The sequence below is a fragment of the Phocoena sinus genome, chromosome X (assembly GCF_008692025.1).
Source record: "Phocoena sinus isolate mPhoSin1 chromosome X, mPhoSin1.pri, whole genome shotgun sequence".
Taxonomy (NCBI): domain Eukaryota; kingdom Metazoa; phylum Chordata; class Mammalia; order Artiodactyla; family Phocoenidae; genus Phocoena; species Phocoena sinus.
In genome coordinates this window covers 93,380,762-93,405,978 of record NC_045784.1, presented here as the reverse complement: position 1 = coordinate 93,405,978, position 25,217 = coordinate 93,380,762, and the positions used below count along the sequence as shown (strand labels likewise).

Here is a 25,217-nt window from a genome sequence, read left to right as displayed (position 1 = left end):
TCATGCCAACTCACTTGAACAATTCTTCCCTGAGCCCCTCTGAGGCGAGGACATTGAGGCAAGGTGATTAGGAGGGAGCCAGTGGTCAGGGGCACGTGGAATGTCTCTAAGATGTATGTAGAGGCTGTTAAGCGAGGCTCCGTTTGAGACCCTGGATATAGTTTGGTGCCAACCTCACTCCAACACACAGAAGGCTACAGCCCGGAGTGGACAGTGGACTGAAGGGTGACTGAAGCAGAGGCATCAGAAAACCTTCTTTTTCTAACCCATGGCCCCTGAAGATTGAATGGTCCCTGGACCCAATGGTCTTGAACAGGCACCTTGGTTTGCAAGGGATACATAAAGGCATATAGCTTTGTTTCATTCCTTCTATTACTTGGCAATCATATACAACCCGACCCGACCAGCACTACTTCATTTTTTTTTCCTACTCGCTGTCTAGAAATCAATCCTTTGAGCGCTCTCCCTTTGTGAATCCCAGTCTGTTTCCAGTTTGACATACTATGGATTTATTTGTCTTAGTGACTTGTTTTCCCCTAAAGGAAGATACCCTCTGAGAAAAAAAATGGCTGCCTCATGAGCCAGCAGGGCCTAGACCTGTTCCCAAGCCCCAGAGAGGCACAGAACTGAGTATCTGGCTAATTGCATGTGGAGGTAAGCATATTCTCTAGAACTGGCACTTTTCAGATCCCGAGACGTCTAGGGAGTGTAGCCAAAGGGCCTTTTAAATGTCCCTGCTCCTTTTAATGGAAGAACTTGGTTGCATTTCTGGGAAGATGGCTTGCCGCCCACGGGAAACAGGGTCATATCATGGATGGTACACTCACACGCTAAGATGTGGAGGCCCCTCTAAAGATGTGATAGGAAATCGGAGCAGGGGTACTTCCCAGGAGGCTGGTATAATATCAGAAACCTTTTTTGGAAGCCCCGGGCGTCCTGCTCCACTTCAGTCACCAAATTTGTCCTGAGCATCTTCTGAATAAGATGCTCACCTCGGTCCAGGGGAAACCGTGAGGGCTGGAAAGATAGGCCAGGGTTCTGGTCCCTGGGAGTAATCACCCGTCCTGAGATGTGGACCCGCGGTCTCGGCTGCCGTTTCGTGAGTGCTGATGGAACCCCGGTGCAGGACCCGCCTCGTGGGGGCCAGATGCTGTATCTGGGCCAAAGCTGGGCCTGCAGGGCAGGTGGCCAGAACGTGGAAGGAATTCTCTTCCGCAGCCCGGGGTCTACGCTTGGCCCCAGCGAGCCGCCCTGCCAGCCTCTGCCGCCCGGGGCCCCGCGCATTCCGCGCGCCCCCGCCCCCTCCGCCCCTCTCCCGGCCTCGCCCCCTCCCTCGTCCCCTTCTCCTCCCCCCACCAGCTGTCCCCTTTCCCCGGGGCGGCGAGACAGCCGGAGCCTGGGAAGAGGCGGCTTCGGGCCGAGGGGGCGTGGTGGGGAAGGGGAGGAGGCGCCGGGGTGAGGGGATAAGGAGGCCCGGGCGGCGGGGTCCCCCAGCCACTGCGTCGCCCGCCCGGGAGCCGGGTGCAGCCGCCGCCGCTCGCCCGCATCCCCTCGGCCCGGCCCGGGGGCAAGGTCAGCAGCGATCTGGAGCCGCCGTGTCACTCCCCGACAGCTATGAACTGCAGCGAGAGCCAGCGGCTGCGGACCCTGCTGAGCCGCCTGCTGCTCGAGCTGCACCACCGGGGCAACGCCAGCGGCCTGGGCGCTGGCCCCGGCCCGAGCATGGGCATGGGGGTCGTGCCCGACCCCTTCGTGAGCCGCGAGGTGACCAGCGCCAAGGGCAACGACGCCTATCTCTACATCCTGCTCATCATGATCTTTTACGCCTGCCTGGCCGGAGGCCTCATCCTGGCCTACACCCGCTCCCGCAAGCTCGTCGAGGCCAAGGACGAGCCGTCCCAGGCTTGCGCCCAGCACGAGTGGCTCCCGGGAGGTGCCCCGGCCGCCGCCGACGCTGAGACAGCCGCCGGATCGCCCGCCGAGGACCGCCGCCAGCCCGGCCCCGCCGGGCTGCCCGCCCCTGCCCTCGCCCGCGCCGCCGAGGGGGTCTAGAGCCGCCGCCCCAGCTCGCTGGCTCGCCCGCGCCCTCCTCAGCTCGCTCATCCCTGGGCGCGGCACCCGCCTGCCTTGCCGCCTTTTCCTCTCCTCCCCTTCCAGGGCTCTCCTCACCTGAGGCCCGGACAACGTTGAGAGGCCAGGAGACCTTGTCTGGAAGGCCCTGGAAGAAGCACCACCCTACCCCCTCCGGGCCAGCCTCTCCCTCCTCTCCCGCCCCCCACCCCCCACCTCCGACCCCGCACAACCCACTGCACTAAACTGCCTCTGCTCTCTTGTCTTCAGACGGCCCTGACAGCACGCTCCAGCCCTCTGGGAACTGAATCCAACACGTCCAACACTTGGCATTGAATTGAAGCAATGAAGTCTATCCGAACTCTGGGCCGTCTAACTGGCAGCTGTTCCGGGGGCTGCCAGGGACTGCTCACTCTGTAGAGCCAACGGGCTTGCCATCACTGCCAGGCCGGCTGGGGCAGCTCCAGCTTCCTGTTGCCTTAGGGACAGAGACAAAGAAAATGAAGAGAACTCAGACATCTTTTCCCTCCCTCCTCCTTCAGCAGGGAGCTAGCAGGACACTAGGACCAGTCTGTGGCATAGAATGGACTTAATGGGACTGGAGGTGGAGGGGGGCTCAGAGGGTGGGGAAGACCTATTACCCCCAACTGTATGGTTTTCTTGCATCCAGTTGTCGTCCTGAAGGTAACTTGCCTAATTTTGAGTAGCTCTGCCATCTTTTGCCATGGGTAACCATTGCTGGGCGTGTCACCCTAATACTTCCCAATGCCTCTCCTATATTGATTCAGTTGTCATGGCAGCTGTCTGCTTCATCCATGGAACATGAGGCTCAGTCGTCTCCTGCTCTGTAACCTGGAGAATGTCAGAGGCAGGTAATAAAGGTCGTTTAAACAATAACCTGAGACTCTTTTCTCAAAGATCCCAGCCTTGAGACCCAGTACTATATAGAGAAGGAACCCTTTTTGCTTTTGGAAATAATGTTTAGATTGGGGAGTTGGGTTGTTTTGATACCTATATCTATATATCCAGTTCCAATGCAACAGATATCACTGTGCGTGAAGAAAAGGTATATGTATGGCTAAATGGGTTGTTTTTTCAAGTGTTTCCAAGTTATAACTACTTTCTTACTTCTCCGCTCCTTTTCCCTTAATTCTGAAGCACTTTCAAATATCACAGTGCTAAATAAGGATTTCCCACTTACCTCTTGCAGTTTTTCAGGATATACTTTAAATTAAAACAACCTCTCACACCCATCACTATTAGCTATTATCAAAGTTCATTTTTAGAAGCCACCTTCATAACTCCCAAAGAAGCGGCTTATTAAAAGAGAAAAAGCCACCAAAGAGTGTAAATCTTAAGTCAGAGGGGAGATGCTTGAACTAAGCTGTCTTAACCAATGCTGGGTAAGTTTAGAGGTGTATGCTTATTGACTTATTCTCCTTCTTTGAAGGTCATCAGAAACTTGCCTGATTAGGGCTTAAATGCTTATACCTGATGGTGGCTGTTTGGGCCTCAGCAAACACACATAAAGTCACCTCTTAGCGTTAAGCCAACTTGCTTCAAGACAACTGGTTTCTCAGTAACAGCAGGACAAAGATATTGTGGGTTACTTAAATGCACGGATAATACACAAGCCTCATTCAAGGCATTGGTTTTGACCTTGTAGCCCATATGGTATTTTACTGGAGCTATTAATAAGTTAAATGAACTTACTTTCATTCCCAGGATTCACTCCTTGAAGATATAATGGCCTTACCCCATTGGCTCCTCTCCAGTCCTAGTTCCAGCCCTAAGGTTGACTCCTTTCCTTGCAGGTGGGGGCCAGGGATTGGGCAGTGGTCCAAGATAACGAGACGAAGAGAGATGATGCTGTGAGAGCCATCTCAGGGCCAGGCAGGGAGGCCTGAGTGGGATGCGGAGGGAGGGCACAGATACCCAGCCATGCCAGGTGCATATGGGGGAGGGCAGGCCTCAGCCTTGTATTTCAGGTACAACAAGGTCCCTTATTGATCTGGCATGACTGGGGACACGAGGTTGTTTGATAATGAAGCATCCCCAGTGCTTTAGGTGTTGAAATTTTGTAAACATCTGTAGTATTTTTCATAGATATTAAAAATATATATATTGCCAAAAAAAGGCAGCTGGGAGCAGTTGGGATGATGCCCGTAATAAGCATGAATGTGCCGTGGGAAACGAATCCCACTGCCAAAATATTCCTGCTTTTAAACACGTTTTAACCTTTTTTATGATGATGACGTTCCTCATTAAGCACATGTAGTGAGAGTAGCCACAGAGCTTTCCCAGTGAGAAAAGTGAGCTGGTCTGGGGAGAGCGATTTGTTTAACTGCCCACTTTCCCCAAACATTTTCAGGGTTGCAACTGTGTCCCAGATAATGAAGTTTCCCAGACGTTTGGACACTCGACTCTCTACCAGCCAGTGCGGGTGTCGACAGCATTGAAGTGATCACACTGCGGTGAGCAAGAGATAGAAGAAAGAAAAACAAGAGTCCTGGCCAGCCTGCAGTTTTAATAATGTGTTCCTGAATAGCGCGAGCTGACGGTACAAACTGGGATTCTAATCAATTAGAGTGAATTTTTTTCAACTCCCTCCCCCACCAGTCTATTTCTTCTGTGTAAGCAGGTCCCGTTTCAGTTCAGGTTCAGATCTTCGCTCCATAATAATAACGAAGAAGAAGACCCGCGCTTCCTTACTTGTAACTTGAGGCTTTCAACCAAGTGGGGCTAGGAGATGTTTTGAGTTCCAATGTCTGGAAGTGCTCATGGACGGTGCAAAAATAAACAGAAGCTTTTCTCCCACTACAGACATACTTCTGTGCTGTCGAGTCACTTTTCTAGAGGGATATAAATGGGGTCTTTCCTTTGTTTGTAGCTACCATCTCCTTTACAATTTGCCATATCCTTTAGAAACCAAAGATCTGCACATGATTTGTAATAAAGAGAAAAGGGAATGGGCTGCTTTCCAAGCAGTCTTGCCTGATGGCTAAAGCAAGTGCACTGTGGTGTCGTGGAGAGAGCATAGGATGAGAATCAGGAGAACTGGGGTCCAGCCTTGGCTTTGTCTAGACACTGAAGACACGGGTCAGGAATTGAGAGAGAGCATAAGAGAAGAGAATGAAGGGAAAGAATCACAGACTGTGGGCTTCATGAGAGAGGTAGGAGGAAGGGAAGTCGAGAATGTTCTGTGAAGGAGCATGAACGAGGACCCCCCAAGGGTGAATAGATTAGATCGGTCAATAGCCAAGCCTAGGTGAACTTGAACCACCCATCAGAATGGCTTTGAGAGAAGAAGTTGGTTGGAAAGTCACTTCGCAGCCCCTTTTGTTACTTAACCTACACTACAGCCTATCCTGGAAGACAAACAATGTGACTAAGGCAACTCTTTTTCTCTGCTAGATCTCGGAGCATGGGACCAGGTGACCCCACCAGTCCCTCATCAGATGTGTTTTTTTTAATTGAACGAAAGATTCTTTCAATTCTATAGTGCTTTACAATTTTCAAAAGTTTCACACACATGATTTCATATAATCCCATAATAAGCCCCTTTTTTCCCCCTCCCCTATACTGCCCCCCCTTCCCTCTCCCCACTGTTAATCACTAGTTTGTTCTCTATATCTGCCAGTCTCATCAGAGAAGTGCAAATCAAAATAACAATGAGATATCACCTCACACCTGGTAGACTGGCTAATATCAAAAAGACATGAAATAACAAGAGTTGGTGAGGATGTAAAGAAAAGGGAACCCTCTTGCACTGTTGGTGGGAATGTAAATTGATACAGCCACTATGGAGAACAGTATGGAGGTTTCTTAAAAAACTAAAAATAGAGCTACCATACGACCCAGCAATCCCACTACTGGGCATATACCCTGAGAAAACCATAATTCAAAAAAAGTCATGTACCAAAATGTTCACTGTGCAGCTCTATTTACAATAGCCAGGACACGGAAGCAACCTAAGTGTCCATCTACAGATGAATGGATAAAGAAGATGTGGCACAGATATACAATGGAATATTACTCAGCCATAAAAAAGAAACGAAATTGAGTTATTTGTAGTGAGGTGGATGGACCTAGAGTCTGTCATACAGAGTGAAATAAGTCAGAAAGAGAAGAACAAATACCATATGTGAACATATATGTATGGAATCTAAAAAAAAAATGGTTATGAAGAACCTGGGGGCAGGACAGGAATAAAGACGCAGATGTAGAGAATGGACTTGAGGACATGGGGAGGGGGAAGGGTAAGCTGGGACGAAGTGAGAGAGTGGCATAGACACATATACACTACCAAATGTAAAATAGATAGCTAGTGGGAAGCAGCCGCATAGCACAGGTAGATCAGCTCGGTGCTTTGTGACCGCTTGGAGGGGTGGGATAGGGAGGGTGGGAGGGAGGGAGACGCAAGAGGGAAGACATATGGGAACATATGTATATGTATAACTGATTCACTTTGTTAGAAAGCAGAAACTAACACACCATTGTAAAGCAATTATACTCCAATAAAGACGTTAAAAAAAAAAAAACTTAACGATGTCCCACCTAGCCAATCATTTTTTTAAATGAATTTATTTATTTATTTTAAAAAATTGTGATAAACTACATATAACATAAAATTCACCATCTTAGCCATTTTTAAAAGTATATAGTTCAGTAGCATTAAGTACATTCATATTGTTTCTGTCACAGTGCCCTTGAAGTCAGAGAAAAATGCAAGCAGCTAAATTATATAGAAGCAGCAGGGCTTAATCATTGCTCAGATGACTCCCCCTCTAGGGTATTCACACTTTATAATAGACCACTCAGGGCGATGTAAAGGTGAAACCCAAGGAAAGCCTCTTGAGTTGTGAATTTCAGTGGAATCTGGAAGAAGAGCTATCTGGAGATGTCTATGGGTGCGGGGGAAGGTCCTTGGGGGAGAGGTGTACTGAGCTTCCCACAACTTCTCAAGTCACATCCTACTCCTACTGCCAGATGCTCTTAAAACCCTGGGGAGGAGCAGCGTGGCCATGGATGACTGGATTTCAGTAGAAATTCGCCGAATTCCCACATACCTGACTCACAAAATGTCCGTTCATGAAAACACTTCAGGTCTCTGGAAGGACAAGAGGCCTTCCCTTGGCTCTTTTTAGGATCTAGATATGATCTAGCGGGGGTCGCAACTCCCGCGAGCCTGGAAGAGAAAGAATGGAGACAAGGGGGCACATTAATTTTGCTCCTCTTCTTGTGGGGCCACTGCTCTGGGGGCCACTGTGGTCAGGACCAGCCCTTGGCAAGACTATGGAATTGGTATTTATCTCATTTTCCCCCTTCCTGTTCCAAGCTTCCCCTTGACATTCTCAGTCCTGCAAAACTGTTTCTTCCCTACTGCCAGGGTCTTATGATCTTATTCATTCAATCCAATCTGCTATTCATCCCAGCGAGGATCCAAGGAATGTATCTTTAATGGTGGCTTTCGGACACTGGATGAAAGAGAGGGATGTCAACGGGGACTTGTCCTAGGACTCTCTGATCTGATTTGGGTAAGGTGTCTCTGACAGTCACATCATTGTGGTAAGCTCAAGAACAGAACTTTGGCTCGCTCTTTATCCCCACTCCTTCTGGGGGTGTTCAGAAGACTGTAACCTTTAGCCATCTAGGAGGGCACCTGCATTTCCAGGTGAGCCTCCTGGGGTGGAGGGTGGGATGGGGGTGAGGATGGGGTAACTAGGACAGGCAGAAGGGTGAGAAACCCTTGGCCTGCTCCCCAGTTAGGTGTCTCTACACTGGGAGGCTAACTTAACAAACAGGACACCAGAGACGAATGGCTGAGGTGAGTGAGAAAAGAAATATTAGGATGGATCCGCTGAAAACTGTCAAGATGGAATTCCTATTATTTTTCTGCCATCTCCCTATACATCTGTACCAAGCCAAGGCGGCAGCCAAATGACAAGCCCTGCTTGGAGGAGGCTGCTCTGGAATCAGCTGGGTTAGTCCCCATCCCAGCCCCAAGTAACTGACACTAACCTTCAGAGTACTGGGCTTTCCTTCTAGCAAGTCCAGGGGGCTGGTCAGTTCAAAAGCCCCCAGCTTTTTTTTTTTGCAGTACGCGGGCCTCTCACTGTTGTGGCCTCTCCCGTTGTGGAGCACAGGCTCCGGACGCGCAGGCTCAGCGGCCATGGCTCACGGGCCCAGCCGCTCCGCGGCACGTGGGATCTTCCCGGACCGGGCCACGAACCCGTGTCCCCTGCATCGGCAGGCGGACTCTCAACCACTGCGCCACCAGGGAAGCCCAAGCCCCCATCTTTTGACTTTCTCCTTCATCCAGTAAAGTAAGATAGTGTAGTGCATAGGGTATGGGCTCTAGAGCCAGACTGCTTAGGTACACATCTATCGTCTGCCTTTCATCAGCTGTGTAATGTCAGGAACATTACTTGACTTTCTCTAAGCTTCCTTTCTCCATCTGCAAAATGGATGGAAGAAATAATACCTACCTCCCAGAGTTGTGAAGATTGAATACTTAACATAGTGCCTGGTTCAGGGTAAAAGTTCAGTAATGGTAGCTTCCAACCTTGCCCCAACCCAAGCAGGGTTGTCACCTACACCACACCAATGAAACTGCTTTGTCACGGTCACCAATAACCTGCATGCTGCTGAATCAAATGTTCAATTCTCAGCCCTTGTTTTCAATGACACTTGGCAGCATTTAATGCAGTCGATCACTCCTTCCTTGAAACTTTTGACTTCCAAAACACCTTAGTCTCCTGGTTTGCCTCCTTCTTCACCAGCCCCTTTTCTTTTCAGTGTTTCCTTTGCTGGTTTCTCCTCATCTCCTCCACATCTCAATATTGAGATGCCCAGGGCTCTATTCTGGGACTTCTTTTCTTTTTCATCCATTCTCTCTTCCTTGGTGATGTCGACTAGCCCCAACACTCAAAATATCATCTTCATATACGAATAACATCTTTACAATGATATATATGTTTTTATCCCTAAAATCCACTACTCTGAGCTCCTGGCTTTCATATCTGACTGCCTACTTAACAACACTACCTAGATATCTATACCTGTCTCAAAGTTTACATGCCCAAATCAGAGCTTTTGAGTCCCTTCCCTCAAAATTTACTCCTCCACTCCACCCGAGAAAGAAAGTTTCCTGCCATCTGGGAACTGGTCTGACATTTGCATCTAGGCCTCACTGTTGGTTAGAAGCTGTTCACACGTAAGCCATGTTATTCTCCTGTCAGACAGTAATCGTCTCACAGGACACCCACATCAGACAAGACAAGACATGTTTCTGTGACTACGATGGAAGGAGACAAAACAAGAATGTTTAGTAATGTTATCTAAGTACAGACAGAAACAAGGTTACTGTGAAACTCACACAGTACCAAACATCCTCTTCTCGCAGCCAATCTGAGTGACCGTTACTTCTCTACCCATCACAGCTTTAGTCTTGCTTTAGCTTTCCTTCATTTTGGATACGATTTATTAAGATACCCAATCACAGAATTAGCCTCATTGCCTAATCGCATCCAACCTAGAGTGAACACTTGATTCCTTGGACCCACCCTAAAAACACCTAACATAACCTCCAACCCAATAATAAGTCTTTTCTAATATTTCTTACACTTCTTACTTAGATACCCGTGGTTCACCATGCTGTGAATTCTTCATTCCTGCCATGAGTGATAAAGCTAACTTGTTCAACTGCAGGTTTGTTCCTGGTGGTTGTTAGCTGGAAGGCATTAATGCATTAATCTCTCCTCCCCCCCCCCGTTTTTATAAATGGTTAGGCCAAAACAGGAGTCATATTGATTCTGCTCTTTCCCTCACTATTCCACATTCAATGTAGGAGCCAAGTCCTTTCAACTCTGCTTCCAAAAAGGATTCTAAATATGACCACTTCTCGTGATCTTCTCTTTACACAACAGCAAGAGCAATATTAAAGCATAAAGCAGATCATGGTCCATCTCTCCTTAAGGCCCTCCATTGGATGACCCATCCAATTAGAATACAACCTCAACTCCTTAGCGTGGTCTACAACAATGGTCTCCAACCTTTTTGGCACCAGGGACCGGTTTCGTGGAAGACAATTTTTCCATGGACGTGGGGTGGTACCGGTCCATGGCCCAGGGGTTGGAGACCCCTGGTCTACAAGACTCCATGCAATCTGACCCTTGCTGACCTCTCTAAATCTCGTCTTCTGATACTCTTCCATCTTGCTCAGTAAACTCAAGTTACACTAGTCTTCTTGTTGTTCCTTGAATACATCAAGCTCATTCCTGCCACAGAGCCTCTGCATGTTCTGTTTCCTCTGCCTGGAATATTCTTCCTCCACACCTTCTGAAGGCTGTTTCCTCCTTATCATTCAGTCTCAGCTCCAACATCACTTCCGCAGAGGCCTTCCTTGACCATCCTATACGCAGTTGCTCCATTTTCTCTGCCCCACGCTATTCTCTATTCCATTACCCTATTTATTTTAACTTCACAGCACAAAGCACTGTCTAAAAATATCATAGTTTATTGTCCATCTTTCCCATGTAGGCTGTAAGTTCCATGAAAGCAGGGCTTTTTTAGGTCAATTAAAACATTTAAAATTCATTTTTGTAACTTTTTGAGGTATAATTAACATTAAAAAGCGCACATGTTTAAAACACATAACATGGTTGATTTTGACATATGTATACACCTACGAAATCATCATCAAAATCACATTAATGAACATGCCCGTTACCACCAAAAGTGTCCATGTGATCCTTTCTTTGTGCCTTCTTCCTGCTGGTCCAGACCATCAATAGTCTGCTTTTTGTCACTATTGATTAAATTGTATTTTCTAGAATTCTATATAAATGTAATCCTGCAGTATGCACTTCTCTTACTCAGCATGCTGATTTTGAGATTCACCCATGTTGTTGCAGGTATCGAGAGTTTGTTTCTCTTTATTACTGAGTAACTGTAGAAATGTACCACAGTTTGTTTATCCATTCACCTGTTGAAGGCCATCTGGGTTTTTTCCAGTTTTGCACAATGCTGGACAAAGCTTCTATTAACATTGGTCTACAAGTCTTTATGTAGATATATGTTGAAGGCAGAGATTTTATGTGTCTGGTTCTTTGCAACACCTCCCATGCCCAGGCACCTGTATAATATTTACACAGCATGTTGTGGTTAAATATCTGTTGAACGAATGATTGAGCCTTCCTTTTTAGCCCAGGTTTGTGGATGTTTCCACCGTTCCTGTGCCCACTGTAGAATCCTTCGCCACCATAACTCTTATCCTCCTCTTGCCCTTCCAATCTGCAGCCCTGGGTGACCCTTTGAGTGGAAGGTGAGTGTTTCCACTCTTGGCTTGTTGGAGAAACCCTGCTCATTGGGTTCACTGCCAGCGCATGCTCTCTACCCTAAGCTGGCCCCTCTGGCTGTTCAACAATCCGTTCATTCCTCGCTTGCTGGCTCCCTATCACATTCCCTGCAGCAGCTGCTCCAAACTTCCTGCCCTCTCCTCAAGCCCCCAGCCCCAGCCCTCCCCCTCATTCTCAGGAGATGACTTCACCTCCTTCATTACTGAGAAGACTGAGGCCAACTGACAGGGGCTTCTTCGGCTTCCATTGGAGCCATCTCCTCATAGCCATCTCGGACGCTTCCGGCTCTCAGGGAGACGTGCTCCCTCACCTTGCCAAGGTTAAGCTCTCTGCCGGTGTGCTTGATCCCAGCCCCAGCTTTAAAAAACAAAAAAAAAGGATTTAGCTCTGGATATGGACCATACACTAGGATAAGTACTGATAAAACAACTCTGATTTTCATTGAAAAACTATGTTTTTAACATGTCTCATTTCTCTTTTTTTTCCTGTCAGCTTAAAAACGCATTTTATTTGACAAAAGCATTGCACTTGGCATGTGTTATCTAACTTAATCTTCACAGCCAGCTTGCAGCGTAGTACCATTTTAAAAAAAACGAATAAGAAGACTGGGGATCAGAAAGGTTAAGTAACTTACTTTGGGTCATAGAGCTAGTAAATGGTGAAGCTAAGATTTAAGCTAAGATCTAAATCCAGAGCCCTCTCTTTCCTTCTTTCCTCTCCCTCCCTCTCTCCCTCTTGCTGTCCCTCTCTTGAAGTTCAGAGGGTTCTCCTAACCCTAGTCCTCAGTTCATGGCCAATTATCATCTTTGGCCAAAATATAAAGTAACTATAGGAAAAAGTAAAATAAAGGGGAAAGAGAGACACATTAGTGTCATGAAGGATCTTGCCAGACTAAGGAGTTTGAACTTCATCCTGTAGGTGGAGATTCCCAAACTTTAGTCAGCTGTCTGTAGGGTGCTTGTTAATAGGGCAGAATTCCAGGCTCTACCCTCAGACCTACCAGATCAGTACCTCTGAGGGCAGGCTAAAGTGGAAGCATGAAAGACCAGTTAGGAGGCTATGGCAGTATTCCAGAGGAGACGGCAGTGGCCTGGACTATGGTGGTGGCTATGGAAGTGGAGAGCCGTAGACAGATTTTTTTTTTTAATTGTGGTAAAATACGCTTAACATAAATTCATCCTTGGAACCATTTTAAAATGTACAATTCAGTGGTATTTAGTACATTCACATGGTGTGCAACCACCAGCACTATCACTTTCAAAACATTTTCATCACCCAGATTGGAGAATTCGAAAAGGTGGAACTGGCAGGGCTGTGTAATGGATGGAATATTGATGGTGAGTGAGAGGCATGGGTCAAGTTCATTAGGTTTGGATGGCATGCTGATGAGGATAATGGTGATCTCTAATAGAGGTGAGTAAATAAAAAGTGAGACCTTGCCCAGGTAGAAATGAAGAAAACATGAAGGCACTTATGAACATGTTGAATTTCTTAGAGACCTGCAGGGGCAGATATGAAGCAGCCAGTTGGAGTGAATCGGGAGTATAGGTGAAAGTGAGGGTCTGGGGGTCCAGACTCTACAACAGCAAACACATGAGGCTCACTACTTGTCAGACACTGGTCCAAGTACTCTACATACATGATCTCAGTTAATCCTCATGTTACGGATGAGCAAACCAAGGTACAGAGTAATTTGCCGAAGTTACTAGCATGTGACAGGGGTAGAAGGGATTGGAACTCAAGCAGACTGATTTTAGGGTCAGTGCTCACAGCCTTTCGCAGGGGTCATTTCGTCTGCAGAGGGATAATACTTGAATCCAGGACGGTAGAGGCAAGGCTGAGGGCAGAGCCTTAAGGAATATCTACATCTGAGGAGAGAAAAGCATAAGAGGAATCCGTTGAAGAAGACAGAGAAGAAGACATAGGAAGGTAACAGGAAAATGGGGACATTGTAGAGGTCAAAGGAGAGGAAAGTTTCAAGAAGGAAGGAGTGTCTGATCCTGCAGATGTGTTGCAACTGAAGGGCGGAGAAGAGGCCATTCGATCTGCTGGTGATTGTCACTGCTCACCTTCCAGATGGCTAGGCTAGTTAGTGGGGGACAGGGAAGGCCAGAGGGACAGGGTTAAGGAGTGAGATGGTGGTAGGAACAGAAGGCAGCTGGTACGGACTACTCTTTTGGGAATGTTGGAAATGAAGTGAAAGGGAATGATAACTGATTGATAAAGTTTTGGAAGAAATCAGCACAGCATCTTGGATCATGCAGACAGATAAGACTTCTTGTTCTGCCACTTACTTGCTGGGTGACCTTGGGTAAGTGATTTAACTTCTTGGAGCCTCAGTTTCCTCATAATAATAACAGTAATGATAATTATGTATATAAATTAATATAATAATGATAACAACAACCTGTTATGATAGGGTTAGAAAGCGAGGCAATACATGTAAAATGCATACTGAAAGAGTGAGTACGTGATTAACTATTGTTATTTGTCGCTCAATAAATGTCAATGAATCTAGTTCAGTGATCTTGAGAATTCAGGAAACTTCTGACTCCAGCTTCCTCGAGGTTTTTGAGATTAGTGATGACCAGACTAGAGTCAGCAACTGCTGTCGACAGGAACATCTTCTTGGGGTCACCTCAGACTGAAGTCAAGCCACAGAGGCTAAACTCAAACCACAGCAGCTAAAGACAGATGGCCCTTCAACTCGTTACCTCTCTGTACAGTGACTAGGTAGAGAACCAGAGCTTTGAAGGGGAAGTGACTTACCACAGACCGTTTCCTGGCCTGGTTTCTCTAAGCATCTGAGGAAGCAAATAAAACCTAAAGCTTGGGCTTCCCTGGTGGCGCAGTGGTTGGGAGTCCACCTGCCGGCGCAGGGGACACAGGTTCATGCCCCGGTCCGGGAAGATCCCACATGCCGCGGAGCGGCTGGGCCCGTGAGCCATGGCCGCTGAGCCTGCGCGTCCGGAGCCTGTGCTCCACAATGGAAGAGGCCACAACAGTGAGAGGCCCGCGTACCGCAAAAAAAAAAAAAAAAAAAAAAAACCTAAAGCTTCTTGGCATTAGGTATTTAAGGAGATTTGCCCACTTGCAACATGGGAAATTCTCCCCACCGTCTCTCTTTTTTTTCCTTTGAAAATCTCCATGAACTCCATGCAAATGTTTTTAAAAACATGACAATACAATGGGATACATGTAACGCCAAAACTCTCCTAAACATTACTGAGTTTTTCTTTCAGGATTCCGAATGCACTTAAGGATCTTGCAAGATCTCAGAGGTCAGAAGCATCTATTGTTCAGGTCTGTATCTCTATATGCTGTAGAAAAATTTCCAGAATCTGCATCAACCTAAAGTCATCCTTCGAAACTTGCTTTTATTAAAAAAAATCGGGCTTCCCTGGTGGCGCAGTGGTTGAGAGCCCGCTGATGCAGGGGACGCGGGTTCGTGCCCTGGTCCGGGAAGATCCCACATGCCGCGGAGTGGCTGGCCCCGTGAGCCATGGCCGCTGAGCCTGCGCGTCCGGAGCCTGTGCTCCATGACGGGAGAGGCCACGGCAGTGAGAGGTCCGCGTACCAGCAAAAAAAAAAAAAAACTCTCCTGCTATCTTCTCCTCAAACTTGAGTGCATAATGACCCAAAGACAGACTTGTGGATATTTGAGATCTCCAAGTTCAGGACCAACAGGAGTTTATCAGAGACACGCTTTTCCCAGGGAAAATTCTGCCAGTGCTCAAGGTATACAGTGGCACTTGTGAAGTTTGTCTCCTGGGCCTGGCAACTCACATCAGTGCCCACCTCATAGAGACACAGAGAACAAGTGCTGACCCAGTGATCTTTGAGCAACATGTAGGCCCTGGCTTCTAGAAGCTTCCATCTAAAAGCAACTCACATGGAAAGGGATGTTAGGCTTCTTCTGGGCATTTTCCCTCTCAACCCCACCCCAGTTTCTTTGCCTCCCTTGTCATTGTTCTCCTGCTCCTTTCCCTTGAGTCTTTGGAGTGACCACCCACAATTACAACCCTTCCTGCCCTTTCACCTAGGTCAGTTTCAGAGATGTTTCCAGTTGAAAAGACCTCTTTCCCATGGCTGAAGTGGCTACTTGTGCATATCTGGTGACACTGACTAGAGCTTTCCTAAAGTGGGACTCTGTTTTGGCAGAGAACTGGAATTCAAGCAAGATGCCTGGAAGGGGGGATGTAGAGGCAAGAGTTTTCTATAGCAGATTCAGGGAACCCTGCCACTGAGCCCTGTCAGCTGATCAGAAGGGAGTCCCAGGCTTTGGTGAAACAAGCCTGCTCTCATCTAGCTAGAGAAAAGCAGCATTTCTCCTCCAAGCCCAGGCCCAATCCAAATACAATGTGCAGTCTACCTCTCCTTTGGGGAGCAGAAAGGTCCATCTACAGGCTGCTGGGCCCTCTTTTCAACATGTGCTGGTCACCTTTTGGGAAAGAAGAAAGGATGTCTTGGAGAGGTAGAGCCCTCGACTCTGGATGTAATGTCAGTTCTGCATTTGGAGATTCTCTGAGTGACTGAGCATAGTCCTGTGACTCAGAGGCTTCTCAGCACCTCCAGCCCGTGACTCTGGGTCACATTTAGAGTTATGCTCAAGTTTTTATATTTCCCCACTCCTCAGCTGTTCCAGGTAGTAGTTTGGCCCCCTAAGAAATTCCTCCACTTGTTTCTGAGAATCCCCAAAAGGGATGCCTGCCATGTGCCTATTCTCAGTTCTGTCACCTGTACTCACTACCCTGCTCTTTTTCTTCTACTCCAGAACCCATTGTCCACATTGCCTATTGTGGCTGAGGGTAGCCATCAGGGGCATATGTGTGTCCATACCTAGGGAACTTCCTGGTATTACAGGCTCCTCTGTGAGCCACTGGAGAGCTGAGTTATGGGTTGGACAAACCATCCTTCTCCAATTCTCTTCTACACTAGGTTAGTGGTGCCCAAAGGTAGGCCTGCTTATGCCTAGAGTCTCATAAACAATTCCCTAGTGAATTGTTCTCCCAGCCTCTGAGCTCCAGTGCTCACACAGTCACTTACAAAGACTCTGCTGGTTTCTGGCCACTCCTCTCACCAGAGGGGCTTAAAACCAGCTCAGTGGACCAGAAGGGGATCAGAAGCCCGACCATTCTCCCAAGTCAGCCTCCTCTCTGCCCAGCTAAAAACCCATTTCTTCCCGCCAAAGCAGCCTCGCCTCTGCTACCAGAAGCAATTATTTTGTCCTTCACCTTCAAAGCAGGTTTGTAGCAACACACACACACACACACACACACATCTCAGACACCTCCACTCCGAGGCTGGGTCTGTCTTGGCTTTTACAGCTGTATGGTTATAAGGAACAAGTTGGAGGAGGAGCTAGGGTTGAAAATGGATTTCATGTTTGCTTCTATTAAGAAAGGAGAGGCTTGAGCATGTTTCAATGTTCTGAGGAGGGTCAGGGAGAAGGTGAAGACACAGGAATGAAGGGGGTTATAGCTGGAGCCAGGACCTGGAGTGGAAGGCAAAGGGTGGGACCCCCTCTCCCCTTTGTGACAATTTAGCAGTGGTGGGGTAGGAAGTTGAGCATTCCCACCCGATAGTTTCGATTCTCTCTATGAAACGAGAGAAGGCAGAGGCGAGGGATGATGATCAGAGGTTCGATGAGTTGCAGAAAATTTCCCACAATCTGCATCAACCTCAAGTCACTCTTCGAAATTTGCTTTTATTAAAAAAATGTCTCCCCTGTTATCTTCTCCTCAAACTTCAGTGCACGATGACCTAAAGACAGGCTTGTGGTTATTTGAGATCTCCAAGTTCAGGACCAACAGGAGTTTATCAGAGACACGCTTTCCCCAGGGAAAATTCTGCCAGTGCTCAAGGCATACCGTGGCACTTGTGAAGTTCGTCTCCTGGGACTGTCAACCAACGTCAGTGCCCACCTCACAGAGATACAGAGAACAAGTGCTCTCTTGCAGACAGCAACGTTGTGGAGGAGGTTTGAACAACTTAATTAGGGAACCAAAAAGATTGTGTGGCAGCGGGAAGGACCCAGTTGAGATTGGTAGTCATGACTGGATGGTATGTAAAAGGCTGCCCAGTTGTGTATTTCTCCAGCAGCGCTTAGCAACAAGCATGGAGAAAGAAGTTCGCCCTTCTCTCAAGTGGAAGTAACTATTTCTGCTCTTTCTTGGTCATGGAAAAGGTCCTGGATTAGGACTGAAGAGGCCTGGGTCCAAGTGCAGCATTTCATCATCATCTATGTGACCGTGTGACAGCTAACGTGACCTTTTTCTATCTTTTATCTTATCTACCTCAAAGGGTTGTTATGTGAAAGAAAGGAGACTGGTAAAACCACAGAAAAGGAAAAACAGCTCCATCATAAACACCTTGAAAGATAAATTGTGGGAAAATTTTTAAAAAAGAAAACATTTGCAACACATACTACAATGGGTTTACTACACAAAGGGCTCTTACAAATCAAAAAGAAAGTAGAAAAATGGGCAAAAAAGAATGAGTAGGCAATTAATGGAAGAAGAACTACAAAGAGTGATAAACATAGAAACAATGTTAAGCCTCACTAATAAAAAATTAAGATTTAAACAAACAACAATTTCTTGTACTTTTACCTATCAGATTTACAAAAATTAAAACAAATCATTCATAGTTAGTGTTGGTGGGAGTGCAGGCTGGCACAATATCTCTAAGCTGGGAATTCCATTTCTACCAATTTATTCTACAGATAGACTCACACAAATACACAAAGATGTATGTGTAATGATATCCACTGCTTCGAAGTTTGTAACACTAAAAAACAAGCCAACAGACAAAAACCCTTGTACAGAACTAAAATTTCCTTCAAAAGAAAATTGATTATGTAACATATGATGGAGTATTATGCAGCCATATTAAAAAGAATGCCTTGGAAATAACCCAAGATAAATGATTAAATGAAAATAGTGCAGAACAGTATGTGTATAACTCTATCCCCTTTAAAAATATATGTATATAGTAGGAAAATATGTGGAGGAATACACAAAAAACTTAACAGTGGTTACTCCTGGGAGGAGGATTATAATGACTTTCTACTTAATGTCTGTCTGCAATTTTTCCCAGCATTGCACCATGAATAGAATTTAAATGTACAGAAAATTAGAAAGACTTGTGCAGTGAACACCTGTTCTCTCACGCCTAGTTTCCGCCATACAGTTTACTGTACTTGCCTTGTCACATGCATCTCTCCAACTATCTATCCCTCTCTCCATCCCTTCAATCCATCATATATTCTAAATTCAGTTTACGTTTAAAGTAAGTTGCTGACATCAGCACATTTTCCACCAAATACTTCAGCATGCATATTATTTACTGGATTTATATTTATTTACAATTTTTCCTTTGGTGATAAAATTTATACGGAATGAATTGCACAAATCTAAGTAAATGATTCCACAGGTGTGACAAACGAATATGCCTGTGTAACCCAAATGTCTGTCAAGACAGAGAATGTTATCATCACCCCAAGAAGTTTCCTCATGCCCATCCCAATCTCCAACCCACCCCCTTTGGTAACATTGAAAATATTTACATAAACTATTAACGTTAGAATATTCACAAATTTACAGAAAAATTGCAAAGGTAGAACAGAATTTTCGTATACCTCCACACCCAGTTTCCCCTATTGTTGACATCTTACATCACTATAGTGTATTTGTGATAACTAATGAACCGCTACTGATACATTATTATTAACCAAAGCCCACACTTTATTCACATTTTACTAGTTTTCCCCTAATGCCCTTTTTCTGTTCCAGGATACCACGTGAATCAGTTATACATATACATATATCCCCATATCTCCTCCCTCTTGCGTCTCCCTCCCACCCTCCCTATCCCACCCCTCTAGGTGGTCACAAAGCACCGAGCTGATCTCCCTGTGCTATGCGGCTGCTTCCCACTAGCTAGCTATTTGACATTTGGTAGTGTATATATGTCCATGCCACTCTCTCACTTCGTCCCAGCTTACCCTCCCCCCACCCCACCGTGTCCTCAAGTCCATTCACTACATCTGCTTCTTTATCTCTCTTTTTTTTGACTCCTCTGGGCTCTGACAGTTTCACAGGCTTTCCTGGTTTTTGATGACCTTGACAGTTTTGAGGAGGAGGGGTCAACCATTTTATAGCATGTCCCTCAATTTAGGCTCGTCTGATGTGTTTCTCATGGTTGGATTGTGGTGTTGTAATTTTTCCATGATTATAATAATCATGTTTAACTTTCGTAATCCGACTTAATAAAGATGTATATTCTAAAGGCATGATGGCGGGTGGTGATGATGAGGGTGAGGCAGCAGACGATAAGTAACTAAAAAGAAGCACGTCTACTTTGTGCAACTTGGAGAAAAGAAAGGAATATGTGGACAGTTACGGTTGTCCAGAGTGGTCCAGGCTGACCAAATGTGGGGACATCCTTGCCTTGCCTATAACCTGCCTGAGAAGTGGCTGGGGGTGGGGGCTTGAGGGAAGAAGATTCCTCAAAGGGGACTGAGATCTTTCCATGACACATGTCTCCTAAATGAAGAAGCTTTTCTAATCTCGAAGGATTGACTATTCAGCACCACATCAAGTGAGAATTCCTCACCACCTTCTGCGCAGATAGCGACTTGAAGCTGGTGAGCGAGACCAGTTCTGGGAATGTCCAGGCATGAACACAGCCTCAGCACTGGGTCTATTTTGGGAACATTTGGACATATTCTGCAGCATCATGTTTATGCTTTGGCAAAACAGGCGAAGGTTCAAAGAAATAATCCTTGGCTTCCTTCGTACACTCCACGTTTTCGTCTACAGGATGGCATATTCTGAGCAGAGATGGAGAGCACGGGATGGCTGGTTAACCATGATAACACTTGGTCATCAGTGGGGTTGAGCTGAATTGGAAAGAGCAAGTGCCCATGACGCGGGGTTAATGGGGGCAAGAGGGATCAAGTCAGTGAAATGTGAGAGAATCGATACGCGGAATGCTTGACGAGAGGGCATTCACACATTTCACAGAGGAAGGAGGCTAGGGTTACATCCAGCAACTGCAGATGCTTGATGAAAAAAACCAACCGTATGCGTTTGCTCTTTGCTGGTCGCCTTGAGCACCCCGAAGGCTTCACAAGAGGGGCTCGGTATCCTTTCTCAATCTTCTCTGGGTGTCTGTTGGCAGCTTAAGACTGCCCACCCCAATCCGTCCAGCTACCCCACGGTTCCACAGGGATTTGGAAGAGAGGAGGCTTGGGGACTGTGTGTGTGTGTGTTTCACCCTCCAAGCGAAGGTGTGCCCCAAGGGAATGTGTGCGGGGGGCCCACAGCGAGCTGGTGGAAAATGAGCAAACAGCTGGAGACGCTCCAAGGCAAGAGAGAATTTTAGATCCGGCACTGGTGAGGGCAGGAAGAAGAGATGGGGAGGGGTTGGAAATGGTGGAAGGAGATGGAATCTAGGAGCCTCTGCGGCTATTAAAACTCAGCACCTGGTCTAGGGCTCTGCCCACAAATGACACATTAATTAATGTTCTAAGAATAACTAAGATTTATCGAGCACTTAAATTTTCCCAGGAGCTAGACTTCATAAGTGTTATCATGTTGAAACTCTCTCTTTCTCGCCTTCCTCAATACCCTAGAGGATGGGTAATAATATTGCCTTCGTTTTACAAATAAGACACTGAATCCCAGAGGTGTTACTTAACTTGCCCCAGGTCACAGTTAGCAAGTGGCAGAGCTGGGTTTTGAATCCAGCGCCTGCGCGCTCAACCTCTTGCCTTGTGTTTAAGGCCTCAGCGTGGATGGTCAGGGTTGGCAGGATGCGGGGGCTCAGTTCCTAAATGATGTCTCCAGCTCCACGCTCTTCCTTCTCAGAGTCAGGCCTCCCTGCCGCCATCTCCCAGCAGTAGTCCTCCCATCTTCAGGCCCCAGGGCCTGTCCGCGGCCGGGGCACAGGGACAGGAGCCTTCCACGACTCCCCTCCAAAGCGCAGGGCTCAGTGGGATGCGGGGCGGGAATAGCTGGCCTGCCTCTGTCCCGCTCCCGTCCTCTGTGATCCTCTACGCTGCCTCACCTCCTCCTCCAGATTCTCACCCCCTTGTGACAAGACGTGCTTCCTGTATCTGTGCTTAATGGCTCAAGGGGCGGGAGGCAGGATGTGCTGCCGTCCGAGCTTCCACGGGGGCGTCTCCGGCGACCCGGCTCCTGCGCACTGGCGGCCGGACTCCACCTGCCTTTTTTTGCTCTGCTTTCGGCAGCAGCCGCTCCCATCTGCCTGCATTCAGAGGCTTGCTCTCCTTCCCTTCAGAAAATGACTATATGAGGTCCCGCTTCTTCCCACATTACTGGAGCGCCCGCCAGTCCAGGCCGCTGCAGGCAGCTGGCCCGAGACGCGCGGGGATTAGCAGCTCCCAGGCTGAAGCTGACCTCCAGCGCCGCTCGGCTCCGCGCACCCGTCCTCCCGCACGCCTGCCTCTGCGCGCCTTGCCCGCTCGTCTTTCCTTCTTTCCTCCCTCCCTCCCTCCTTTCTTTCCCTTTTCTTTTCTTCCATCCACTTCTTTCTTTTCCTTCCATCCACTTCTTTCTTTTCCTTCCTTCGTTCCTTCCTCCCTCTTTCTTCCTTCCTTTCTTTTCTTTCTTTCTTTTTCTTTCTTTCTTTTTCTTTCTTTCTACCTTCCTCTTCCTTCCTTCCTTCCTCCCTCCCTCCTTCTTTCTTTCTTTCCTTTTCTCGCTCTCCCTCCTTTCATCTCTCATGCTGGCTTCTGTCTTGCTTTCTCTTTTTCTCGCCTTCCAGAATTTCTTTTTGCCAAGTGTTTTTTAGATTACATGCTTGCTCTCAAACAATTCGAAGATGTATTGGGAAAAAAACTTCCCCCTTCCTATACAATTTTTGGAGTACAATCAGTGTTAACAGTTTGTTGTGTGTCCTTTAACACTTTTCTCCACACACACACACCCCTTAGTTTAAGTTTTGACACAGACTTTCTTTAGACTCAAAGACTTTACCAAAATTGCAGATGTTCTCCGTTATTTGAAAACTTCTGGCTTATTACATGTTCCTTTAATAAATATAGCAAGATACCCACAATATCACAATCTTGTGGCAGAAATGAAGCATTTTGGTTTGATAGACAAGGGCACATTTCCCACACAAATGTTCAGTTGTAGCTTGAACTGCACTGAGTCAAATTCAGAGGAGTTCAGCTCAATGCCCAGGGATATATGGCTCCTTCCCCCACCTATTGTAAAATAAAAATTGCTTCTTACTATGCTCCATACTCTGCACCTTAAAAAAAAAAACAATAACAATGTATCATGAACAGCTTTCCTGGCTGACAGATACAGAGCTAGCACTCATGCGTGATTTCAGCTTTTCAATATTCCTATAACTTAGTCAACCATTACCCTTTTGATGGACTTTCAGATTGTTTTCCTTTATTTTGCCACTGCCAACCGTAGTGAACATCCTTGGGCATATAGGTCTCTGCTCACTTGTAAAGATAACATATTAAGTTACATTTCTGTATGAGGTATTACCAGATCAAAGGTTTGCACATTTACAATTTTTGATAGTTGCTATCTGATTACCTTCTAAAATGGTTGTAGCAACACCTTCTTCTACTAAAGACAGGTGTAAGAGAGTTGCTGTTTGCCCATCTTCTTGTCAGTACTGAATACCATCAATATTTTAAAATGGTGTCAGTCAGAAGGGTGAAAGAAATGCTATCCCATCATTTATAATATTTTATATCCGTGACAACCCATGAGGTTGGAAACTTCTCATGCTTGGTATCTGCGTTTCTACTTCTGTGATTTTGCCTCTTCACAACCTTTGCCACAATTTTTAGGTTGTTGGCTTTTTCAATAGAAAAGTTTAGGGTTATATTATAGGGTTTATATTTATATTATAGGGTTTATGTTTATATTGTAGGGTTATAAATCTGTTCCTTTTATATTATAGGGTTATGTGTATGTTTTCTTTTATTTCATTGCAGATATTTTCTCTCAGTGGACATTTTACTGCGTCTTTTGCCCCACAACAAGTTTTAAATTATGTTGTCAAACTTGTCAATCTTTATGGCTTCTAAGTTTCCTGTCTTGCACAAGAAGGCCTCTCCCACCCTGCGGTTCTAAAAATATTTTTTTAAATTTTCTTCTAAGGTTTTCATTAGAAAATTTAAATATTTAATCCATTTGGAATTTATTTTATGAGTGGCACAAGGTAACAGTCTAACAATTTGATCCCAGCTATCTAGCCAAAGGACATTCTTTCTTAGTGAAAAACAGTGTCTGCTAATCTTATATTCAGTTCTAGCCATGTAGACCTGAGGCAAGTCACAAATGGCCAAACCTGGGGGCAGTTCCATACAGCTACCACAACAAACACATTTCCCATTTATCTTAACTCTTCTGTTCCAACTCTGTGGGAGACCGAGGTCATTCTCACACAGGCCTGGAACATCCTAGGCTTGATGTTACTTTTTCTACTCAAAGTATCTCTTACAGTATTCACTGGAGTTTGCTAAACAGTCTATCAGATTGAGGTGGTTTCTTTCTAAGTTTGTTTTTTAAAAGTTTTATTATTATCCATGCCTGCTGAGTCATATCAAATACTTCTTCATTACCTTTTGATACAATTATATAACACTCATCTCCTTTAATTTGTGTATGTAATGAATTATATTGATAGATTGCTTAATTTAACCATATTTGCATTCCTCGTATAAACCCTGCTTCATCAGAGTGAATTAGGTTTTTATTACTACTCTGGAATCTATTTGCTAATATGTTATTAAAACATTTTGCATCTATATTCATAAGTAAAAGTGGTCTATAGTTTTTGTTGAATCCTTTCATCACGTTTTAAAAAGGTTATCTGTAGAATACATTGGGGTGCTCTTTATAAATCTGGGTCAGTTTGAGTAACAGAAGTGTTTTTTGAAGGTTAGATAGAACTCAGAAATTTCCTATCTTTTCCCCTATGATTACTGGTCTGTTCAGATCTCCTACCACTTCTTGAGTTAATTATGATATTCTATGTCTTGCTAGAAATTTGTTCATTTGCTTTAGATTTTCATTATTGATAAAATTGCTTATAATTTTGTCTTATAATTATGTCAATGTTTTATTTAAGTGGTTATATCTCATTTTTCATTCCTAATAGTACATTTTAATCTTTGCTCTTTTTTAAATTAGGCTGCTAAAGGAAGTGGTTTGTTTTATAGGTCTGTTGATTTGGCTTTATTTATCCATTCTCCTTTGTGTCTGTGGGGGATGGGTGGGGCTGTATAGTGGTAGTAGTTTCTACTTCTTTAATTTTAGCTTCTGCCTTGATTAATTCTCTCTTTCCACATTCTTTAAGTTAATGTTATTATTTTGTGTGGGTGTGGTATGTGGGCCTCTCACTGTTGTGACCTCTCCCGTTGCGGAGCACAGGCTCTGGACATGCAAGATCAGCGGCCATGGCTCACGGGCCTAGCCACTCCGCGGCACGTGGGATCTCCCTGGACTGGGGCACGAACCCGTGTCCCCTGCATCGGCAGGCGGACTCTCAACCACTGCGCCACCAGGGAAGACCTCATGCTTATTTTTTAATAACAAAAATATTTGAAGCTATAAATTTTCCTCAAAGTTTAACTCTAGCCACATCTTACAGATTTCCTTTTATGAAGTGTTCTTCTTTAAATAATTTCTGGATAAACTGTAACTTCAATTTTGATTTCCAGTTTGATCCAGTGACTGTTCAGAAGAGGATTTCTTCATCTCCAAATATTAAATTTTGGAGTTATCT

General features: G+C 45.8%; 1 protein-coding gene across 1 annotated transcript; it reads left to right on the top strand.

Moving 5' to 3' along the window:
• The first annotated feature begins 1,614 nt into the window (after positions 1-1,614).
• Positions 1,615-2,052, top strand: KCNE5 (potassium voltage-gated channel subfamily E regulatory subunit 5). The gene has a single exon (XM_032618779.1). It carries the CDS (start codon positions 1,615-1,617, stop codon positions 2,050-2,052), a length of 438 nt encoding a protein of 145 aa, XP_032474670.1.
• The last annotated feature ends 23,165 nt before the right edge of the window (positions 2,053-25,217 follow it).

Bases quoted from the DNA above. Each gene is read 5' to 3' on its own strand.
- KCNE5 (XM_032618779.1), top strand. From the start codon at position 1,615: ATGAACTGCAGCGAGAGCCAGCGGCTGCGGACCCTGCTGAGCCGCCTG.